The sequence below is a fragment of the Vombatus ursinus genome, unplaced genomic scaffold, assembly GCF_900497805.2.
Source record: "Vombatus ursinus unplaced genomic scaffold, bare-nosed wombat genome assembly UNPS02014802.1, whole genome shotgun sequence".
Classification (NCBI taxonomy): domain Eukaryota; kingdom Metazoa; phylum Chordata; class Mammalia; order Diprotodontia; family Vombatidae; genus Vombatus; species Vombatus ursinus.
Genome location: NW_020954580.1, coordinates 23,886,547 through 23,906,448, shown reverse-complemented (window position 1 = coordinate 23,906,448; position 19,902 = coordinate 23,886,547). Strand labels below are relative to the sequence as shown.

The 19,902-nt window shown below is 39.4% G+C and overlaps 2 protein-coding genes across 4 annotated transcripts in view; one reads left to right on the top strand and one right to left on the bottom strand.

Annotated features, from left to right (window-relative positions):
• Nucleotides 1-9,082, top strand: part of KIAA2012 (KIAA2012 ortholog) — a 161,313-nt gene extending 152,231 nt beyond the window's left edge. The window contains exons 20-23 of the mRNA XM_027873801.1: nt 569-771; nt 4,825-4,997; nt 5,843-6,062; nt 8,538-9,082. Of these exons, the coding sequence (XP_027729602.1) occupies nt 569-771; nt 4,825-4,997; nt 5,843-6,062; nt 8,538-8,697 (756 nt within the window). The 3' untranslated portion in view covers nt 8,698-9,082. The remainder of the gene's footprint in view (nt 1-568; nt 772-4,824; nt 4,998-5,842; nt 6,063-8,537) is intronic.
• A 4,332-nt stretch (nt 9,083-13,414) lies between these two features.
• The window catches only part of SUMO1 (small ubiquitin-like modifier 1), a 75,123-nt gene continuing 68,635 nt past the window's right edge, over nt 13,415-19,902 (bottom strand). For all 3 annotated transcript variants that reach the window (XM_027873449.1, XM_027873448.1, XM_027873450.1), the window contains 2 exons: nt 14,655-14,726; nt 13,415-14,266 (listed from right to left, as the gene is read on the bottom strand). In XM_027873449.1, coding sequence (XP_027729250.1) covers nt 14,198-14,266; nt 14,655-14,726 — 141 coding nt within the window. In that variant the 3' untranslated portion in view covers nt 13,415-14,197. The remainder of the gene's footprint in view (nt 14,267-14,654; nt 14,727-19,902) is intronic.

Genomic DNA, 19,902 nt, shown 5'->3' with positions numbered 1-19,902 from the left:
GATGTGTTATATGTATATATATGCCTATACACACGTGTGTATATGTATGTGCATGTGTGTGTGTGTGTGTGTGTGTACAATATGTGTGTATATATGTATAGCAGTAAATAGAAAGAGACGTCATGATGTATTGGCAAGAACACTACCTGCTTCCGGGATCAGAGGACCTGGGTTCAAATGTTTCCTCTGACACTATCTGTGAGACTTTGGCCAAGTCACTTAACATCCCTGGACCTCAATTTTGTCTTTTGTAAGATGAAGGGGTTGGACTGGGGGAACCTGAGGTCCCTTCCAGCTCCCAGTCTGTGACCCTATGAAATTCTTGTTGAGTGAATGCTGTGACCACCGGACTGTGTGCATGGAGTGCGGGGGAGGCAGGCCGGCCCATCAGCCGCATCTCCCTAAGGCCAGCATCGCTGGAAGGATGCCCTCACAGAGACCTCTGTAGCCCACAGTCTGCCGTGGGGGTGGGGAATCTGCTTGAGGACGCAGGAAAGGGAGATCTTGCTAAAATAACTTGCCTATGAATGAATCGCTGCCCTGTTGCTTCTCCCCTGTGCTCTCCCAGGCTCTCCCTGCAGACCAGCAGCAGGAGAAAGTGCCCAGGGAAAGGATCCTCGCAGAAAGGGCAGAGATGAGGCTCCAACAGGTGGAAAAACGGAGAAGGGAGAAGGAGGAGAGGAAAAGGCAGCAGCAGGAAGAACACCGGCGGCTGGAGCAGCTAAAGGAGGAGCTCGAGCAGGAGCAGCAGAGGAGAGCGGAGGAGAAGCGGTTGGTTGGCCCGATGTTACCACGAGGAGGGAGCGGGGTGGGGAGCAAAAGGACAAAGGATGGCTCGGCAACTACCTCAGGAAGTCTGGGTCCTAGGCTCTTTCCATGGAGGAAGGGGATTTGACTTGTCTCTGTCCCAAGGTAGCCTAAGGACCAACTTTGGGTTTTAATAATGATAAGCTCTCGTGTCTGACTCTTCATGACCCCATCTGGGGTTTTCTTAGCAGAGATACTGGAGAAGTTTGCCATTTTCTTCTCCAGCTCATTTTACAGATGAGGAAACTGAGGCAAACAGGGTTACATTACTTGCCCAGGGTCACACAGCTAGTAAGTGTCTGAGGCTGGATTTGAACTCAGCAAGATGAGTCTTCTTGACTCCAGGCCCAGTGCTCTATGCTCCATGGCACCACCTAGCTGTCCGTAGCTCCCATTGAGTAGAGCACCTTATAGTCCCAACAACCCTCTGAGCCACAAAATACAGATGCTCTTATCCCCATTGCACAGGGGAGGAGGAAACTGAGGCTCAAAAGTCTACACCAGCTTGTCCAAGGGGGCAAAACCAGGATGAAAACCCAGGGCTTCTGACTTCATATCCAGTATTCTTCTCACTGTGCTACAACATGCCTTAGAAAGACATCCTCATTATCACTAAGTGCTTGAATGGGTGGCCAAAAAAAAAAAAAAAAGTGATGGAATCTCCTTCTTGGCAGGCCTCTAAAAAAGTTTAGACTATCATCTGTGTTGTCTTTCCAAAACAGGGAGGTCCAACAGCTTCCTTTCACCATTTGACCCTAGTATTTCTAAACCCTAAAGAAGTTTTCAAAAAACTGTGAAACCCTTCACAGAGAGAACTCTTTTCATGAGGCGTCATTAGGAGACCAAGCCACCCTGAAATCACGGCCTCATTTTAGTGAAAATCCTGGACACAGAAGAGAAGAGCTCTTTAGGGTATGGAAAGGAATAACTCACTCCTGTTCACATCCTCCACCAGCACTTTGTGGGTGTCTGTAATATTAGAAAAGTTAGCTTTAGATTAAGAAGATGACCCTGAAAGGCCACCTAATGGAAACCACTCTTTTACAGATAAATCATATAATAGCTAATAATAGTTAGAATTTATAAAGCACCTACTATGTGCTGGGCACTGTGCTAAACACTTTACAAATATTATCTCATTTGATCTTCACAACTCTGGTTAGGTAGGTGCTATTATTATCCCCATTTTACAATTGAGGAAACTGAGGCAAACATAGGTTAAGTGACTTGTTAAGTAGTAAGGGTCTGGGGCTGATCTTGAACTCAAGTCCTTGAAACTGATCAATCAATCAATTAATAAACATTTATTAAATGCATACTATGTACCAGGCATTGTGCTGGGGATACAGACAAAAAAGGAAGCAAGTCAAGAGTTCCTGTCCTCACCAAGCTTACATTTTATAGAGGGAAATAATATGTATGAATATAGGAAAATATATAAAGTAATACAAGAGAATTTCAAGATGGAGAGGCACTAGCAAGGAAGAAGGAGGCAGTCAGGAAAAGCTTCATGTAGCAGAGACAGCTCCCTGAGGGTGCTGAAATGATTCAGGAGTGCAGTAGTAACCTCAGGTACAATTGGGGGTGTTGAATAAAAATAAGGGGGTGGTGAAAGCATAAGTAAAGAACAGAAGATAAGAAAATTTTGAAAAACTGTTTGTACATGTTTCATCTGTTGTGTAACGAAGTTAAAGTCACAGTGATTACATTATTTTCCAAATAAACACACAAAATGCAAGTTATAGCTGATCAGTAGTCAAGTCTGCTGACAGGTCTTAACAAGCAAGTGTTGACAGTCAAGCTTGGGGAAGTCTAGCACACATAGGCATGTAGGAATATATGCATGCAATAACTTTACAATATGATACTATATGGTTACATGATGCAATATTGTGTCATCAAAATTTCGAGGCAGGAAAAAACCCACAAATTTACAATAAATTATTAAATTTAAGATGTGTCATTTTAAAAAAAATTATATATTTTTTGAAATGACACAAATTTTTTTAAAAACCGTTAAAGGGTTAAAGAAAATAGATTTCTAGGGGGCACTGACTAATTTTTTTTTGAAAAGGGGGCAGTAAGCCAAGTAAGTTTGGGAACCTCTGGTGTAGCAGGCAGCATTTAAGCTAGGGATTCAAAGTCGTGATTTTGGGGAAAGATGCATTCTAGGCATGGGAATCCTGCCTTTACAAAGGCAGGAAATGGAGTGTGATATATAAGGAACAGTAACAGCCTACTTTGCTGGAATATACAGGGTATAAAGAGGAGTGATGTATAATAAGCTTGAAAAGGTAGGTTGGAGCCAGGTTGTAAAGCTTTAAATGCCAGAAAAAAGACGTTTGCATTTCATTCTGGAGGTACTAGGGAGAGCACTAGAGTTTCTTGAGCAGGAAAAATGTCAAAGTCTGATTTATGCTTTAGGAATCTTATTTTGGGGGCAGCTATATTGCGTAGTGGATAGACCAACGGCCCTGAAGTCAGGAGGACCTGAGTTCAAATGCAGCCTCAAACCAAACGCTTGACACTTACTAGCTGTGTGACCCTGGGCAAGTCACTTAACCCCAATTGCCTAAAAAAGGAATCTCATTCTGGTAGCTATGTGGAAGATTGATTGGAAAGGGGAAACAGCATCAGGGAGATCAATTAGTCTATTGCAATAATCCAAGCCAGAGGTGATGATGGCCTGAACATCAGTAATTCCATGGGATAATCTTATGAGTGGAAAGAAGGGGATGGATAACAAGAGATGTTTTAGGGGGAGAAGCAACAAGATTTGACAAATGATTGGATATGTGAGGTGAGGAAGAATGAGAAATTAAACTACAAGCATGCATAATTGGTAATTGAAAAGATGGTAATGCCCTCAGCAGAAATAGGTAAGTATAGAAATGAGGGGCAGGGGAGGAAGGAAATATAACTAGTTCTGCTTGGGACTTGTTAAGTTTGAGATGCCTACGAGACATTTCGTTTGAAACATCCAAAAGGCAGTGGGTGATATGGGGGCTGGATTAGAGCTTAGGGAAGAACTAAGGGTGAATAGATAGACCTGGGAGCCATATGCATAAAAATGATAATTGAACCTATATAGGAGAGCAAATGAGATCACCATTTAAGAGATTATAGGGAAAATAAAGACGAGTTCAGGACAGAGTCTTGGAAGACAGCCATGTTTAGGGAGTGGTTCATGAGTGAGTCAGCAAAGGAGAAGAAATTGTGAGAGAAGTAAAAAGAGAACAGAGAACAGTGTCACAAAAACCAAGAGAAAAGAAAGTACCCAAGAAGAGAAGGTGGTCAGCAGCACCCAAAGCTGCAGAGAGACCAAGAAGAATGAGGATTTAGAAAAAGTCAACAGCTTTGACAATTAAGAGATCACTGATAACTTTTGAGAAAATGGTTTCAGTGTGAGGTTGAAAGCCAGATTAATATCTTAAAAGAAGCTAATTACAAACTCCAAAGGAGTTTTATTTGGTAGAATTCCAGGAGAGGAGGCATTTTTGGCACCCCTTAAATCCTATGAAGGCAATGCCAATCCCATAGAGGAGAGTGACTCCACTTTTAAATGTTCACATCATTCAATGTTTCATTTGGGCTTCTAAAAGGAAAAATACAAGCGCAATTAAAAGAATTGAGGATTTCATAGTAATTTGTTATGATGCATTTTTTCAATCAATGAATAATAATAGCAGCACTAACATCCTAGCGTTCAGGGAAATGTTTTGACAAGAAAAAGGATTCTATTCTGGAAAAAAAATTTGGAACCATTATGCTAAAACAGGATATCAGGTTTAGTTTGCAAAGAGGATAGCCACAATGAGGGCTGCACTATCCTATAAGAATCTTGCAGCAGAACAGAAGCTCCTTGAGGGTAGGAATTCTCATTTTTTATTGTTGTCTGTGCATTCTCCATGGATAGCACCCTATGGGCCTGGCACATAGTAGGTATTTAGCAAGTGCTCGTTCAATCGAAGCATCTTAATGGCTCTCGCTCCAATTTCTGAGACTCGGGTTTTTCAGCTTACAGAAACAGAAACTGGAAGAAGAGCGGCGACAGCAGGCGGAGGAGGAGAGGAGGAAATTGCAGCAAGAGCAAGCAGCTCAGGCCCGTGCCAGGCAGCAGCAGGAGGAATTCCGCAGGAAGATGCAGGAGATGCAGAGGAAAAAGCAGGAGGAAGACGCCAGACGGGCAGGTGGGAGAGGGCCAGGGCTTTCCCTGGTGCCCATTTCCTTGAGACAGGATCATTCATGAAGTATTATTTCAAATGTATTTCAAATTTAAGCCAGAAACACATTGGCCACAAGATCTCTTTCATCCCTGCCCCACTGGTTTGCAACCTGTACTCCTGCTCCTGTTATATTTGTACGTGTTATGGACAGGGCTGATTGGAAGACTGGTTCAAAAGGAAAAGAAAAAACTGACACGAAAAGAGCTCTATAGACTGCTCACCTTTATCTCCCTCCTTGTCCAACAATCCCCTAAATTGGCGTGTTTTATTCAACTCAGGTTAATTCCCAAAAGGTTGGCAACATGCTGGTACTTAAGTCAATGGTGTCTAAGGTCTCAAAATCCCATGATCCCAAACTGCTGAACTTTTTCAAGGATCCCTAGTAATTTCACACCTGATGTTGAAGTCAAATATTATTTTCTATATTTATATAGCACCTACTATGTGCCAGGCATGGTGCCTAGTGCTTTACAAATATCTCACTTGATCTATCCATTTTGAGGAAACTGAGGCACAGGTTAAGTGACTTGCCCAGGGTCACACAGCTAATATCTGAGGCTAGATACGAATTCAGGTCTTCCTGACTCCAGGCCCAGCATTCTATCTATCCACTGTACCACCTAGCTGCCTCTAAAAGCAATTACTAATGTTTGCAATTGCTTTTTTATACTTACCAGATCTGTGACAAAGGGCAAGTTATTTAACTTATTGTTTCTTCATCTGAAAATGAGGATACCATCCATACAAAGATGTTGTCAAAATGAAATATTACATATCAGCTATTATCATTGTTGTTTTCTGTCCCTTAGAGGCAGAGAAGCAAAGGCAAAAGGAGTTGGAAAGGCAGCTTGAGGAAGAAGAGAAAAGGCTGATGGAAATGGCCAAAGAAGAGCGCCTGGAATACCAGAGGAGGAAGGAAGAGGAAGAAAAGAAGGCCAGGCAGGATGCGGAGGCAAAAAGGCAGAAAAAACAGGAAGAGGCTAGATTGGCTTTGGAGGAAGCCAAGAAAATAGCCGCGCAACTTGAAAGGTGCTTGTTACTGGTGACTCAGAAGAAATGGAGCAGGGGTCTCTATTACTAGTCCTAAATTTGCCAAGATTTTTTGGAGGAAAAAGCATCTTTTGATTTTTAGATTCAGCCAAGCAAAACTTGGAAGTCAGGTTTTTCACACCTCCCTAAGATTTTGAAATCCCATGGGAGAGATTTCCCTGGCATGCTCAGTGTTCAAGTGGGTAGGTAAGTGGCCTGGGGGTGAGGGGAGAGGGCTGGATCGCAGAGGCAGAGGCGTCCAGTTTCACCCTTTTCTCCAGGGCTGCTATGAGTGGGTTATCAAGTTGGTTAAAAAGAAAGACTTGGAAGTGCAGCTAGGTGGTGCAGTGGATAGAGTACCGGCCCTGGAATCAGGAGGACCTGAGTTCAAATCCAGCCTCAGACACATAATCCTTACTAGCTGTGTGACTCTGGGCAAGTCACTTAACACCAAATGCCTCGCAAAAAAAAAAAAAAAAAAGAAAGAAAAAAAGAAAAAGACAGACTTCAGGGATTATTTGCTAGGACAGAGGAAAGGAACAGCTGTGGGCCTAGCTCACAAAAGAGCTAAAATAGCCCAAAGCATGAACTACCTCAAAAGGAACCAAAGAGGCACAGTCTAGCAGCAATTCAGCAAAGAAGCAGCAGGTGGCATTTCTAGCATGTGTACGACATATCACTAAGCAAGGCTTTTTGTCCCATACCGGCTCATGTCTCGCTAATTTAGGAGTCTCAGGAGATGGAAAATATAGGGAGACTCACAACCAGCATGTCCCTGAAACATAAATGAAATAAGACCTTGCTATGGCCTCAGCTCAGAAAAGCTCAGAGAGAAACAAATGACACCATATTCAAGTTGGCCATCAGGAATTTTAACCAGTGGACAAAGTTCTGCTAAGAATCTTGGTACCCAGGGGAAACACAAGATCGTAGAATGGGAGAGGCACCCCCTTACCAAATAGCTGAATTACTTGGCACATTTTAAAATAGTCCCAGATGGTCAGGCCCAACAAAGACAATACAACCTGTCCATCTGATGCCCTTCAGAGGATTACTCTGATTTTCCTTCTAATCAGGACTGGAGCAAGGAAGGGTCAGCTAATCAGGTCCACCAGAGGGCTCACTTCAGTTACACATGGACTGTTAGAACCAGATGATGGACCATATGGAGAGGAAGAGGAAATGGCACATTTGTGCCACCCCTACCCCTGCCCTTGAGAGCTGGGGAAGTCCCAGATATGGCTGCCAAGGTGAGGGCACTGTCATCTGCTGCTTCTTGGCTTAACTGCTTCCTCCAGGATGCTTCTCTGTATTGGCAGCCCTTTTGTGAAATAACAAACAGGTGCCGCAAGACCCTGAAGGGAAGTCTGTATTTTTCACCACTTGGATACCCAAGGCTGATATTTGGGTAGGAGTGATTAAATCCCTTTCTGCTGTCCCTAGTGCCTATGGCAGCTAGCTTCAGAGCTTCTCTTAACCACATGTTAGAAATGAGGTGGAAAAAAGACCTTTGCCCTGGATTCCTATAGCTATAGGCATAGCTGCAGGCAGTTGCCCTACTTACAATCATAAAAACTGGGACACAGAGACAGAATATGAAAAATACCCCCCTTATATTGGTTTGTTCAGTCGTGTCCAACTCTTCACAACCCCATTTGGGGTTTTCTTGGCAAAGATACTGGAGTGGTTTGCCATTTCCTTCTCCAGCTCATTTTACAAATGAGGAAACTGAGGCAAATAGGGTTAAGTGCTTTGCCCAGGGACAAATAGCTAGAAAGTGTCTGAGACCAGATTTGAACTTGGGAAGATGAGTCTTCCTGACTCCAGTCCTGGTGCTCTATCCACTGTGTCACTTAGGTGCCCCAAAACTGTGATATGTACATTAAATTCACTCTATGGCTTGAAATGAATATAGGTAAAGAATACAATCTGGAGGAATATGGTAGTGTAGAAAGAGATGAGAGCCAAAGAAACTCCTCTTCAAGCCTTCTCCTACCAATAATAAACTTTCAGCATTCAGCAATATTAAGATACAAGAAAACATATCCAAGAGAAGGATAATCGTCTGTAAGCAGCTCTCAGTCTGAGCAGTTGAAAGCAGAAACAATAAAGCTGCTCACCAAAGAAGCTATGGGGTGATGAGTATTAGAGACAGAAGACTTGGCTTCTCTCTAGTCCCCATATAACTAACTAGTGTAGCCTGGGGCAAGGCATTTTCTGGGCCAACAGGTCACTCTTAACTGAAAGGATAGTAATAAATGATGTTCTGATTCCTTTCAACTCTGTGGTTGTCTATGAACGTATGCCCCTCTTTTTTATTAAGGAAGCGAGGAGGTCAATGATAGCCACAAGTGTAAGACACTGGAAATGCAGTATGTGAAGTCTCGGTTTTGGGGTGGTGGTTGGGCAGAGTAATGCCACTTGTTTTCCCGGTGCTGAATCAGTATTGTGCTCATAGGGGGCTTGTCTCTTCAGGGAGAAGGCAGCGATGAAGGCACACCAGCATTTCAATCAACAGCTATTAAAAGAAGCGAATGAACTGAAGCATATTCAGAGCATTTCTCGACCATGGGTCTACTCTTATTTCCAGTTGCTACAAATATCTGGTTCTGAGGCTGTTATAGAAGAGAAATGAGAAGTAAGTTGGGACGTGGGAAGGAAGACAAAGTTGGGTTCTATTTTCCTTTTGAAGTAGACGTCAAGTTATGACTTCCACCTCAACTGGTCTGGCCCAGCCAGGCCCAATCCTTTCAAAACCTACTGCATAAACTGCAATGTGGCAGATAAAAGTTTATATAATGTATAGTCTTTGCCCTCATTGAGCTTACAGTTTAGTAAAGGGATATGATATAAACTATGGTACAAAATAATCCATAAGAATGAGACAGCAAGCTCTTTGGACATGACTCTTGGATGACTCTTGCTACCAATCTGGGCATATATCCCTATGGGGAATTGGAGGACCTGGAGAGCTGTGCTCATCAATGTATTCTGCATCCTTGTTAAGCATCTATATGTAATTTTGCTGTTAACTCATCAAAGATTTTTGTTTGTTTTTTTAAATAAAAATGAAGAATGAAAGATAGTATGATGTACTGGATAAAGGGCTGGAGTCAGGAAGGCCTGGATTCAAGTCAACCCTCTGACATTTACTGTGTGACCACCAGCGCGACTCATTTAACTTCTCAGTACCCTCAGGCAATTCTCTAAGACTATAAATTACATCTGAATTACAAGTCACCATAGGTGAGGGAGTTTCCACACCACAGTTCTCTACACCAATGATATTTCAGTTGGGGTTAAAAAACAAAAAAACAAAAAACCACCCTTACGAATCCTTTGCAAACAAGGTACTCTATAAAAAGTCCAAGGGAAGATTACCATCATCTGGGGGTGGGGTCAGGGAGGAGACCATGATAGGGCACAAAATCAGGAAAAGTTTCTCAGAGTAGCTCAAGGGAATTGCATAGGTAGAAGGGGAGATGCCCATAGTAAAGGGAACAGTGTAAGCAGAAAAGTACAAACATATATTAGGGATGGCAAGTAACTCAGTTGGCTTGAAGAACTCATGAAAAACTCCTGTACTCACTGCAGGAAGGCAATTCTTTTACTCTTTATAAATTGATTCTCTGTCATTCCCCATTGTGTCTATTCCAAATCTCTCCCCTTACTCCTTTCAGAAGACCACTACTCTTGTTCTACATAGCCACTGAGACCATTTTTACCTTCTCTTCTACTCTGTATCTCAAAACCTTCTGACATCACCCCAAATTCTTTCCTCCTTTATTCAGTCTCTGAAAAAGAGATGGCCCTTCTTCTCAAGAAGAGCAACTCTTATATTTATGCCCATTCTCTGTCCTCCAGGAGCATGCCTCCAGTTATTTTCATTTTCTCTTCCATTCAGAAGTATTTAAAAAAAAAAAAAAGCCTTGCCCTATCATCTGGAAGGACTTCGGGAAAGATATCTTATAGAGTCAGGAATTTCAACTGAATCTTAAAGGGCAGGAAAAATAAGAGACAAAGGTCAGGAGCATAAGAAAGCATTCCAAGCATGGTGAACAGTTAGCCTCGGGAATAAGAGATACAATGTGTAGAAGAAACAGCAAGTAAGACCAACGAAGGTAGATAGCAGATCGTGTGTAGGGAGTAAAGTGTAAGTAGACTGGAAAGGTGCCTTGTTATGAAGAATTTCCAGTGTCAAACAAAGGACTTTCTATTTGACCACGGAGGTAATAAGGAGCCACTTAAGTATATGTGGTATTGTGTCTGTGTGTGTGTATGTGTGAAGGGGGATGGTCAGGCCTCCGCTTTTGAAAAATCACCTTGGTAACTGAATAGAGATGATGAATTGAAGTAGGGAAAGACTTAAAGCAGGGAGACCAATTAAACAGTCTAGGCAAGAAATGAGGGCCTAATGAGGGTGGTTCTGTGTGAGCAGAGAGAAAGGGATGTACATGAGAGATGCTTTCCAGTTGGAAATGACAGGATTTGGTAATGGAGTGAAATGTGGGGTGAAAAATCAAGGATGATATTTAGGTTTTGAACCTGGATGATTGGGAGGATTATAATGCTCTCAGCAGTAATATGAAAGCTCAGAAGCTAGAAGACAGGTGGGCTGGGGAAGATGATTCTATACCTAGAGGACATCTAGATTGAGACATCCAAAAGGTAGTTGGTGATATGAATATATCTCAGAAAGCCAGGGCTCCTCCACAAAGCTACCAAAATGATATTCCTAAAGTACAGGTCCGACTTTGCTATTCCCCTACATAAGAAACTCCAGTGGCTCCTTAATAATTTTAGAATCAAAAATAATATCTCTGGCATTTACAGTCTTCATAATCTGGCCCCAACCTACCTTCCATATACCCTCTATATTCAAAAGTTAAATTTGCCTTATTCCATTTCACGTCTGCCTTTGTACAGGCCTTTTCCTATAGCTGGAGTGCATTCTTGTATCCATTTCACTTTTCAGTTCCCAGTATTTAAAGCTCAGTTCAAACTTAAAAGACTTTGCTGATACCCTTCACTTGACCCAACCTCCAAATTATCTTGTATGTACTGGTTTTGTTTATATACCTAAATGTACACATGTTCTCTCTCTCTATAGAATATAGACTTGAAGGCAGGTAGTTTCATTTTTACCCCTATATCCCCCAAACCTAGCACAGTGTTTGACACATAGTAGGGCACTTAATAAAAGCTTATTAAGCTGGAACGGTAGACTGCAACCAGACTGTAAAGGGTCTTGAATGCCAAGCTAAGGAATTTAAATTTTACTTCATAGTAGTAAGGACTCACTGAAGTGTTTTGGAGAATGACAAAACTTCATGAGACAGTCCATTCTAATGGTGGACAAAATGTTCTCCTATGTGTGGAGCCTAAAAGGGACTCACTTCTAAGTTCCATCTTGGAAACATAGGTACTTTGGAGAATATGAAAGGAATTTACATCCTATATAAAATACAGGATTATATAAGGTTTATGCATGTGTATGTATTTTGTGTGTGTCTGTGTATGTGTACATCTCTCTTTAGAATCCTCATACAAAGTTAAAAGCTCAAATGATTCAGATCTTCTATGCCTGAACTGAAAAGATGCTGAAAAGAAATTTTAAGTAGAGGCCAAATGGAAATTGTCACTAAATAGACCTGACAAGTCTCATTCATTAAGGCTATTCCAAACACATCAATAAAAACCTCAAGGAAAGGTGATCTGGGGATTACATTACACTGTCCTTTTTAAGGTTCATGTCTTCATGTCACTTCCTCTATAATACTATTCCTACACAAGGACTTTTTTCCTGTGACATTATCAATTTGAAGAGGAATTAATAGAGTACAAGTGGAAGTTAACATTGCTGCTCTGTGTTACTTTACTACTGGACAACCATGATTTTCACTGTTATTTTACTGGCAACTTTGCTTTAGGTAGATCAGACCAGAAAACAGGTCGGACAGTATGGCTACACAGCCCCTACACTGAGAAATAGAAAAGGTAAATATAAAGAGCTTGTCTCTGGTTTGTGTTACTTTATGAAGGGGCCAGTGAAATGAATCCAGAAAGCAAAACAGAATTAAGGAAAAACCAATTCCTCTTTCATTTTACAAACTGCTTACACTAAAATTTATTTTCTCCTTAATACGCCAAATACATACACCTGTAATCTAACCATAGGGTCAAAGCACAATGAGTCTTGAGAAGGATCCCTTAAGTTAAAATCAAGAAATTTCCTTCCCTGAGCTCTAGTGCTCAGCACACCAAAGTATTCAAAATGAGTCTTGAAAGCAGCAAAATAATGTATTCATGTTTCCAAACAGTCAAATTATTCAACTGAGATTACCAATCAAGACTGTAAAAGATACAGCTCTAGACTTTAAAAAACATGGTTTAATTCTTTGCCAAGTATTTAATTACAGGTGCCAAACCAACAGTTCAGCATTCAATTCTCTAATAACTTATTCAGAGATTATGTATATGTGAAGAAAAATATTAGTTTTCTAAAGTCATAGATACAGGAATATATTAATGTGGCAAAATGGTTCAATTGCTTTATTCCAATTAACTGAGTTTAGTAGGATATGTGAGATAATAGTTTATGAAATGCATATTTAATACCAGAAAAGTTTTGAAGCTCAACTATTGCCCAAACCTTAAAAATTCATCTTTGTTCTTTTCAAGTATGTTCAGCTGATTTTTACCTGCCAAATCTGGAAGGTTAATGTGACTTAGAACCAAGCTCAACATGAAAGGAGATGTTATAAACATTTTTTTGGGTGTTGAATGGATCACAGGAAAACAGTCCTCTAATCTGAAACAAGTTGGGTTTTTTTTTAATTTTATACAAAGTATCAATCTTTCAAATGACTAGAAGGAAAAAAACCAATGAAAGGTATACAATCTGTAAGTACAGCAGACTTTAACTTAGCAGGAAACAATATGTGTTAAAAAGAGTATTAAAATTATCACTATAGATTAAGGATTTACATAAGACTTTGGAGCATCATTCATTATTTACAGTAAACTCCCATTTATCTACAACTGGAAAAGGTTCCTATTTCTGGTTAGCTGAAAAATTACTACGGGGACAGATTACCAATTCTCAAAAAATCAGAATACAGGAACATACTTGACACAGAAGCTACATTGGACACAATTTAGTATTTTTATGCAGATTCAGAAGGAATTTCACAGTCTGATGCTGCTAGGGTTAATCTGATGACAACAGAGTACTGAAGAAAATTACTATTTAGACTCAAAATTAACAGATGTCTACTGTACTGTTAAGAATAATTTGTATGGGATATTTGTTTTTAGCTTTTCTACAAATCTGAAAAGAAAAAGAACATTAATACAATTTTTACAAATATTTTGTTTATTTTAATGAAGCTGGTACAGATAACGTCCATTTAAAACCCATGTCCCAGGCCAAAAAGTACAATAAAGTCAAAAGATAGCAGTGGTCTGCTACATACATTTCTGCATCAATACCTTTATTAATTGCTAATGGAAAATTAGTAACTTTTCTGGGTTCTTCTGACAAGATTTAAAATTGTAAAATGGTTTGTCTCTTCAGTGAAGCACCTCTGGAGTTAGTCATGACTGTAACCTGATCTATCATCTCCATTTCCAACCTGATATTCCTCTTCTGGTCCAGGCCATCAGATTTGTTAAAAAGTAGCTTCAAATTAAGGAAACATCATTTTTCCACAGTTCAGTCCTCTGAAAAACTTCCATCGCCCACTGAAAGTTATAGTCCAGGAGTGAAGCAATGACACACCAGAACTTCAGGGTCAATATGAAAGTCATTTAGAACACTCGCTCTGGCAGATCTTATCACCTTCAAGCCTGCAATGCACAGTCCTAGTGAATGTGGCATGTATGTACATACACGTATTTCAAAAAAGATGGCAGGGAAGTAGGAAGGGGGCTGCGGCTTGATCACAAGAGTTCAGCACAATGAAAACAAATGATAGTGTATAATGAGCACTAGAATTCAAAATACCAGACTTTGAAAGTAAGACTCCCAGAGATAGGGTGCCAGTTTCAATTCAGTGTCAAACACCACATTACAAAAGAACTATTGTTTAAAAATAAAAAAGGATTAAGGGAAAAGGAAAAAAAAACCAGATGATCTAAACTGCTGAATGACCCCCTGTCTGTTCCTGATAAACTTCAATCACATCTTCTTCCTCCATGCCCAGCTGTGAGAAGAAAGAAAAGTGTAATTTAATAGTAGGGCAAAGAGCTACTTTTTAATTGAATTTAATTAAATGGGATTACATAAATTTCTTCTGTCCATTTTCTAAAAGATATAGAACTGATCGACAGTCTCACTGCTGAACACGCCACACTAGAGGAATATTTGGTCATGTACATCAAAGGAGCCAGATTTAACTAACTATACAAATTCATAGCTTTATAGTTACATCTCCTTTTCTTTTTTCTTTTCTTTTAACAATAAATTTTTTCAAGACAAACAAATGGGGAACTTCCAAAAGACTGCTCTGTCATCACAATTTAAATCAGATTTTAGTATAGAAGTGCTTTAAAATAAATTTCACTTGTTCATTCCCAGTAAAGATTACTCACCTCTTTTGGAGTATGATTATCAGCAATTCTCTGACCTTCAAAGAGAAACCTGAGTGAGTTCATTGGAACACCCTAAAAAAAAGTTTTTGAAAAGAGACATTTAGAAAAGCACATTAGCTTTAAATGTTTCTTGCATAAAATTACAAACTCTGATGCTCTACAAGTTGCGGAGAACTAATAACCCATAAAATTAAAACTGTAAGGGCGACATACTCAAAAAGAATACTCCTTGCAATGACAGAGATCACAAGGTTAGCATAAAAAGTCAAACTCAGAAGCTCCCAATATTACAGGCATATTTTGCATCATGCAGGTCTAAATTTAAAAATCAGATTTAAGGAACAATCTAGTGTCTCCCAATAGCTGCCAGCTGGGCTACAGAAAGCCCTGGTGACCTATACACCACTCCCAATCAAATTAATCATTAGAATTAACAAAAGCTAAGAGGAAAGAATGAACACATTACTTGCTATCTGGTACAAATCAGTGACTACTTACACTATCTACAAACATGAAAATATCTTTTAACTAAGAATTCCTACTTAATACCTAAGGTAGTGGCATAGTTACTATGGCTAGTTATACATTCAAGACCCATAAGGTCAAAAGGTCAAAGGTAAAAAAAAAAAAGGATATTGACTCTATTTTACTATATTTTGGGGTTTGGATCTATACCTGTAAGCAAACTACTTTAGCCAATGAAGATCAGCACCTGCTCTGTGATTTACAATCTTAAAGAACTGCCTGGAGCCCTGAGTGATTCTGTGACAAGCCTAGGGTCACATACCAGGATGTGTCTAGGGTGAGACTCGGACCAGAGTCTTCTTTGACTCAGAGACTAGCTCTCTATACACAATAACCATGTGATCTCTGCATTAATAAGTGTTCATATGTATGTGCTTTAATTTCATGATTTTATTTTCTATATGCTTTTTATATGAAATTTTAATACATATGTACTTTTAAATTAGTCTGAGATCATGTAAATTGATTATCCATACTAATTATAGGGGACATGTGAAAGAATTAAATGCAAGCAGAAGTCTGCTGAAGTCAACATTAGGATTCATAAGTGAGATTATTGTGTACTGGGGCTAATAAGGTTTCTGTAGAGACAAACCTCTAAGGTACAATGAAAGTCAATGGGAAAACAGGATTCACTATGCAAATATTTATTTTCTAGGTTTTTGGAGAATAAATCTCATTGTTACATGGTTCAGATAAATTTAGCTTTCTGTTCATTTCATATCAAAAATGAGAATATTCTGGCATATTCAGAAATTATCTAGAGCCTGAAAATCACTGAAAATCTATCCTAAGGCATGAAAAATAAAAATGGAACCAGCTCTGAAGAGACATAGTTTTTTATTTTTAAGAAAGATGACCTTTGTAGACTAAGTGTTTTCTCATTGTTTAGCTGTGTTCTATTTGGGATTAAGGCTCAATTTTCATCTTTGCTTTGTGGCTGTCCTTTGAAAACTTTTTCCTTCAACAGGAAAGGGAAACAATATCAATTGCCCTTGGTTACTGATAAGTTAATATATTACAAATTTTTTCACAGAGAGACAAAAGATGAAAAAGATCTACCAAGGTCTCTTCCTTTCAGAGTTAAGCTATCATTAACAAGTTAATACTTTGCTTAGAAATATTTATTCCCCATTACAGACTCATATACCCATAAAATACCAACATTATTAAAATATTTTAAAATTAAAACTCAATTGTTGTTATCCTAAAACTAACCATATTAATTATTTGTTGAAACTAAATACCTACTTGGAGCTCATTTTGCCTGAACAGGCTATCTTCCAGAAGTTTGCTCTTAGGCCTGGGTGTTTGCAACTCAGAAAGCATTTTTGTGAATGGTGGTTAAGTTCCTATGTCAGCTCACAAAAATCTACTTAACCCCTAATATAACTGAATCTTATGACTGTACTAAAAATACAACAAAAGCTAACTACATGGTTCTATTTCTTCAGGAAAATGCATTCACAGTTCCAATTTGGTGTGCCAGGAACACATTCTCTTCACTGAAGCAGCAGACCGCCCTACCTCCCTTTCATCTTCCCTCCCTCCCACTTCCCCCAACAATGAGAACATTGATAATTCTAAGCAAGGGGGGATCCAGGACTAAAGCAGTGGCTCAAACAAGGGCAGGGTAGAGGGTAGAAAAAAACCTTGCTTCATGGGGTTAGGGGTACAAAACTAGGAAGCCAATTGTTGTACATTTCTCAGCAGGAGTTAAGAGCCCCAGGGTGGGCCCACTTCCATTTCCACAGTCACCACTTTAAAATTCCAACATAGGTTTCTTTTCCTGGACAACTCCACCTATTCCATCCCAAATCACAACTTTCCCTTCCCTGAAACAAGTATACAGTCCTTTCGAAGTTCTCTAAAGGTTTTTCTTAGTGGCAACAATAAGAAGTACAGAACACTATAAAATGTCAGATTTTTTTATATTTTAGGTGAGTTTTGCTGAACTGATTGTCTGCCTCAGTTTCCTCATCTGTAAAATGGAGTTGACAACAGCACCCATCTCCCAAGGTTGTTGTGATGGTCAAATAAAGTTATGTTTGTAAAGCACTTTGCAAACTTTAAAGTGCTATATATAAATGTTAGCCAGCTGCCATTACTATCCAATCTCCACCCTACCACTACCACACACCCCTTTCTCTTTTGCTTAAGAAGGTTGAGCCAGGACTTTGTGGTGGACTTCAATGGACCTGAAGTCAGAAGCCAACCTTCCTCAGAGCTCAATAATAACCATACACATTTCTATAGTGCTTTAAGGTTTACAAAGTATTTTCCTCACAAAACCCTATGAAGTTGGTAAAAAAGGGTATTATCCTCATCTGGTACAGGACTAAGGAAGATTTAAATGATCTGCCCAGTCCAGTGCTCTTTCCATAAGCCATGCTGCCTCTTTCTTGTACTAGCTAGCCCTTCAAATACTGCTTTCAGTAGAGGCAGAATGTGGATAATATTATTACATGAACATGAGAGCTACAACATTTATTAAACCTGGAGAGAAAGACAACATACATAGGAAATAATGGTGGGCCTTAGGGAATATAAAAGACTAAAATAAGATTTAGTTCTATTTCAGAGTTAAGACTAATTCTCCTGGATATTCCCTCAGAAAGGAGCTGCTGGGGAAATGGGCCTGAGGCTAGGGCTGCTGCCTAGGAAACCAGTCCTAAAACTAGAGAAGTCTGCAGAAAGAAAGGTTAGTGAAGAGCTTTCCCCCTCCCCTTCCTGCCATTGTTGCCCCTGCAGTCAGCAGATCTGCTTGAATGGACACTGGGCCAAGGAGAGATGCTGGGCTAGTTGAGAAGGGTCATCTCATTAGCCGAGTGGCACTGAGGAAGAGAAAAAACAAAGAATTCTCAAAGCAGCAATTGAGAGAAAAGCAACAACCTGTAGAAAGCAGATGTTTCCTACACGAGAGGCAGCAAAACAGAGGCTGCCAACTGCAGGTGACCAGGATGGTAGTGCTTGTTGTTTAGTTCTTTTTCAATCATGTCTGACCCCATTTGGGATTTTCTTGGTAAAGATACTGGAGTGGTTTACCATTTCCTTCTCCAGTTCATTTTACAGATGAGCAAACTGAGGCAAACAGGGTTAAGTGACTTGTCCAGGGTCACTCAGCTAATAAGTGTTTGAGGTCACATTTGAACTCAGGAAGATGAGTCTTCTGACTCCAGGCCCAGCACTCTATCCACTGCACCACCTAGCTGCCCAATGACCAGGGTTAAAAAACTGCAATTATACAGACTGACAATTCAAAAGAAGAATCCTGTAGCAAAAATCAGCACAAGAAAGGCTAATGGAAATACAAAAATAAGCCTAATTATGACAATCTAACGAGACTGTTGAGAGAAGACAGTCAGAGGCATTCAGCTGGATTACATTAAATCAGAAATTTTGTTTTAAAATACAAATGAGTCTAAACCTACAGCAAAGTTCAGGAACATTCTCTTTTCAGAGCGCTTTTCCTGGAAGTCAAATGATTTGCCCAGAAGCAATCAAACGTACATTTTTTCTCACCGTAGACTACTATGGAAAGGGGGAAAAAATTCCTTCTCAAGGAGAACCAAAAATGTATATATACTAAGACAAGGATGATCTATTTTAATAAACAGGGCAATTAGTTCCTCCTTTGCATCATGGATGGATGATCAAGTTATGGAAAAACAGAACTGTTAAAGTCTCAGTTTCTTATTTAGTGAAGGAAGTGTCTAGAAAACTGGAAGGTACCAACTCAACCAAACATGAATTTCCAGGTTAAATGCTCATTTTTTAATATAAACAATAGAAATAAAAATGATGTATATTTATGTAGCCTTTTAAGTTACATGCAACACTTTCCTCAACAACAAAAATATCTAGGAAATAAGTAGTATTCTATAAATTAAGATCTTTTTCTTAATCCTAGAAACAGAATATTGTTTTCTTTTACAAGATCTATGTAAGAATTATGGATGTAAAAGATTTGCCCAAGGTCACACAACTTGAAAGTGATAAAACTCAAATTTGACCAGGTCCTCTGACTCCAATCTCATCCCTTTTCTACTGCACATACTGACTCTTTAAGATCTAGAGCAAAGTCTCTATTATATTAGGTGAACACTCTGAGGAAGATGAAGACATGGATGGTTTGTAATCTTTAGTGTTGCAAGGATTACCCACATCAATAGATCCACTGAATTATAGAAATAATTATAAAACATACAAATACCCAAGTTATAATTCTTCCTCAGCTTAGAATGTAGCCACATGGAATTAAAATAAACAGCATGTAATAGTGGAAAGAATGGTTGGTCTAGAAGTCATCGATTTCAAGACTAACATACTCAGACCCTAGGCATGCTATGTAACTTGTGTCTCAATTTCCTCATTTATTAAAAAAGAATAAAGATACTGCCTGTAATAGTGATGAGAACTGTAAGCTACTATGAAAATCTCCTAACTGCAGGGGGGAGGGAGGGATTGAGAGAAAGAGAGAGGGAGAGAGAAAGGGAGGGAGAGGGAGAGAGGGAGAAAGAGACGAACAAATGAGAGAAATAGGATAGAGGGAAAAAAATTTTAAGCAAGTTTCTCTGATAAAGGCTTCATTTCTCAACTATATAGAGAATTGAGTCAAATTTATAAAAATAAGAGACATTCCCCAACTGATAAATGGGCAAAATTTAATATGAACAGGCAGTTTTCAGACTAAGTAATCAAGGCTATCTATAGTCATATAAAA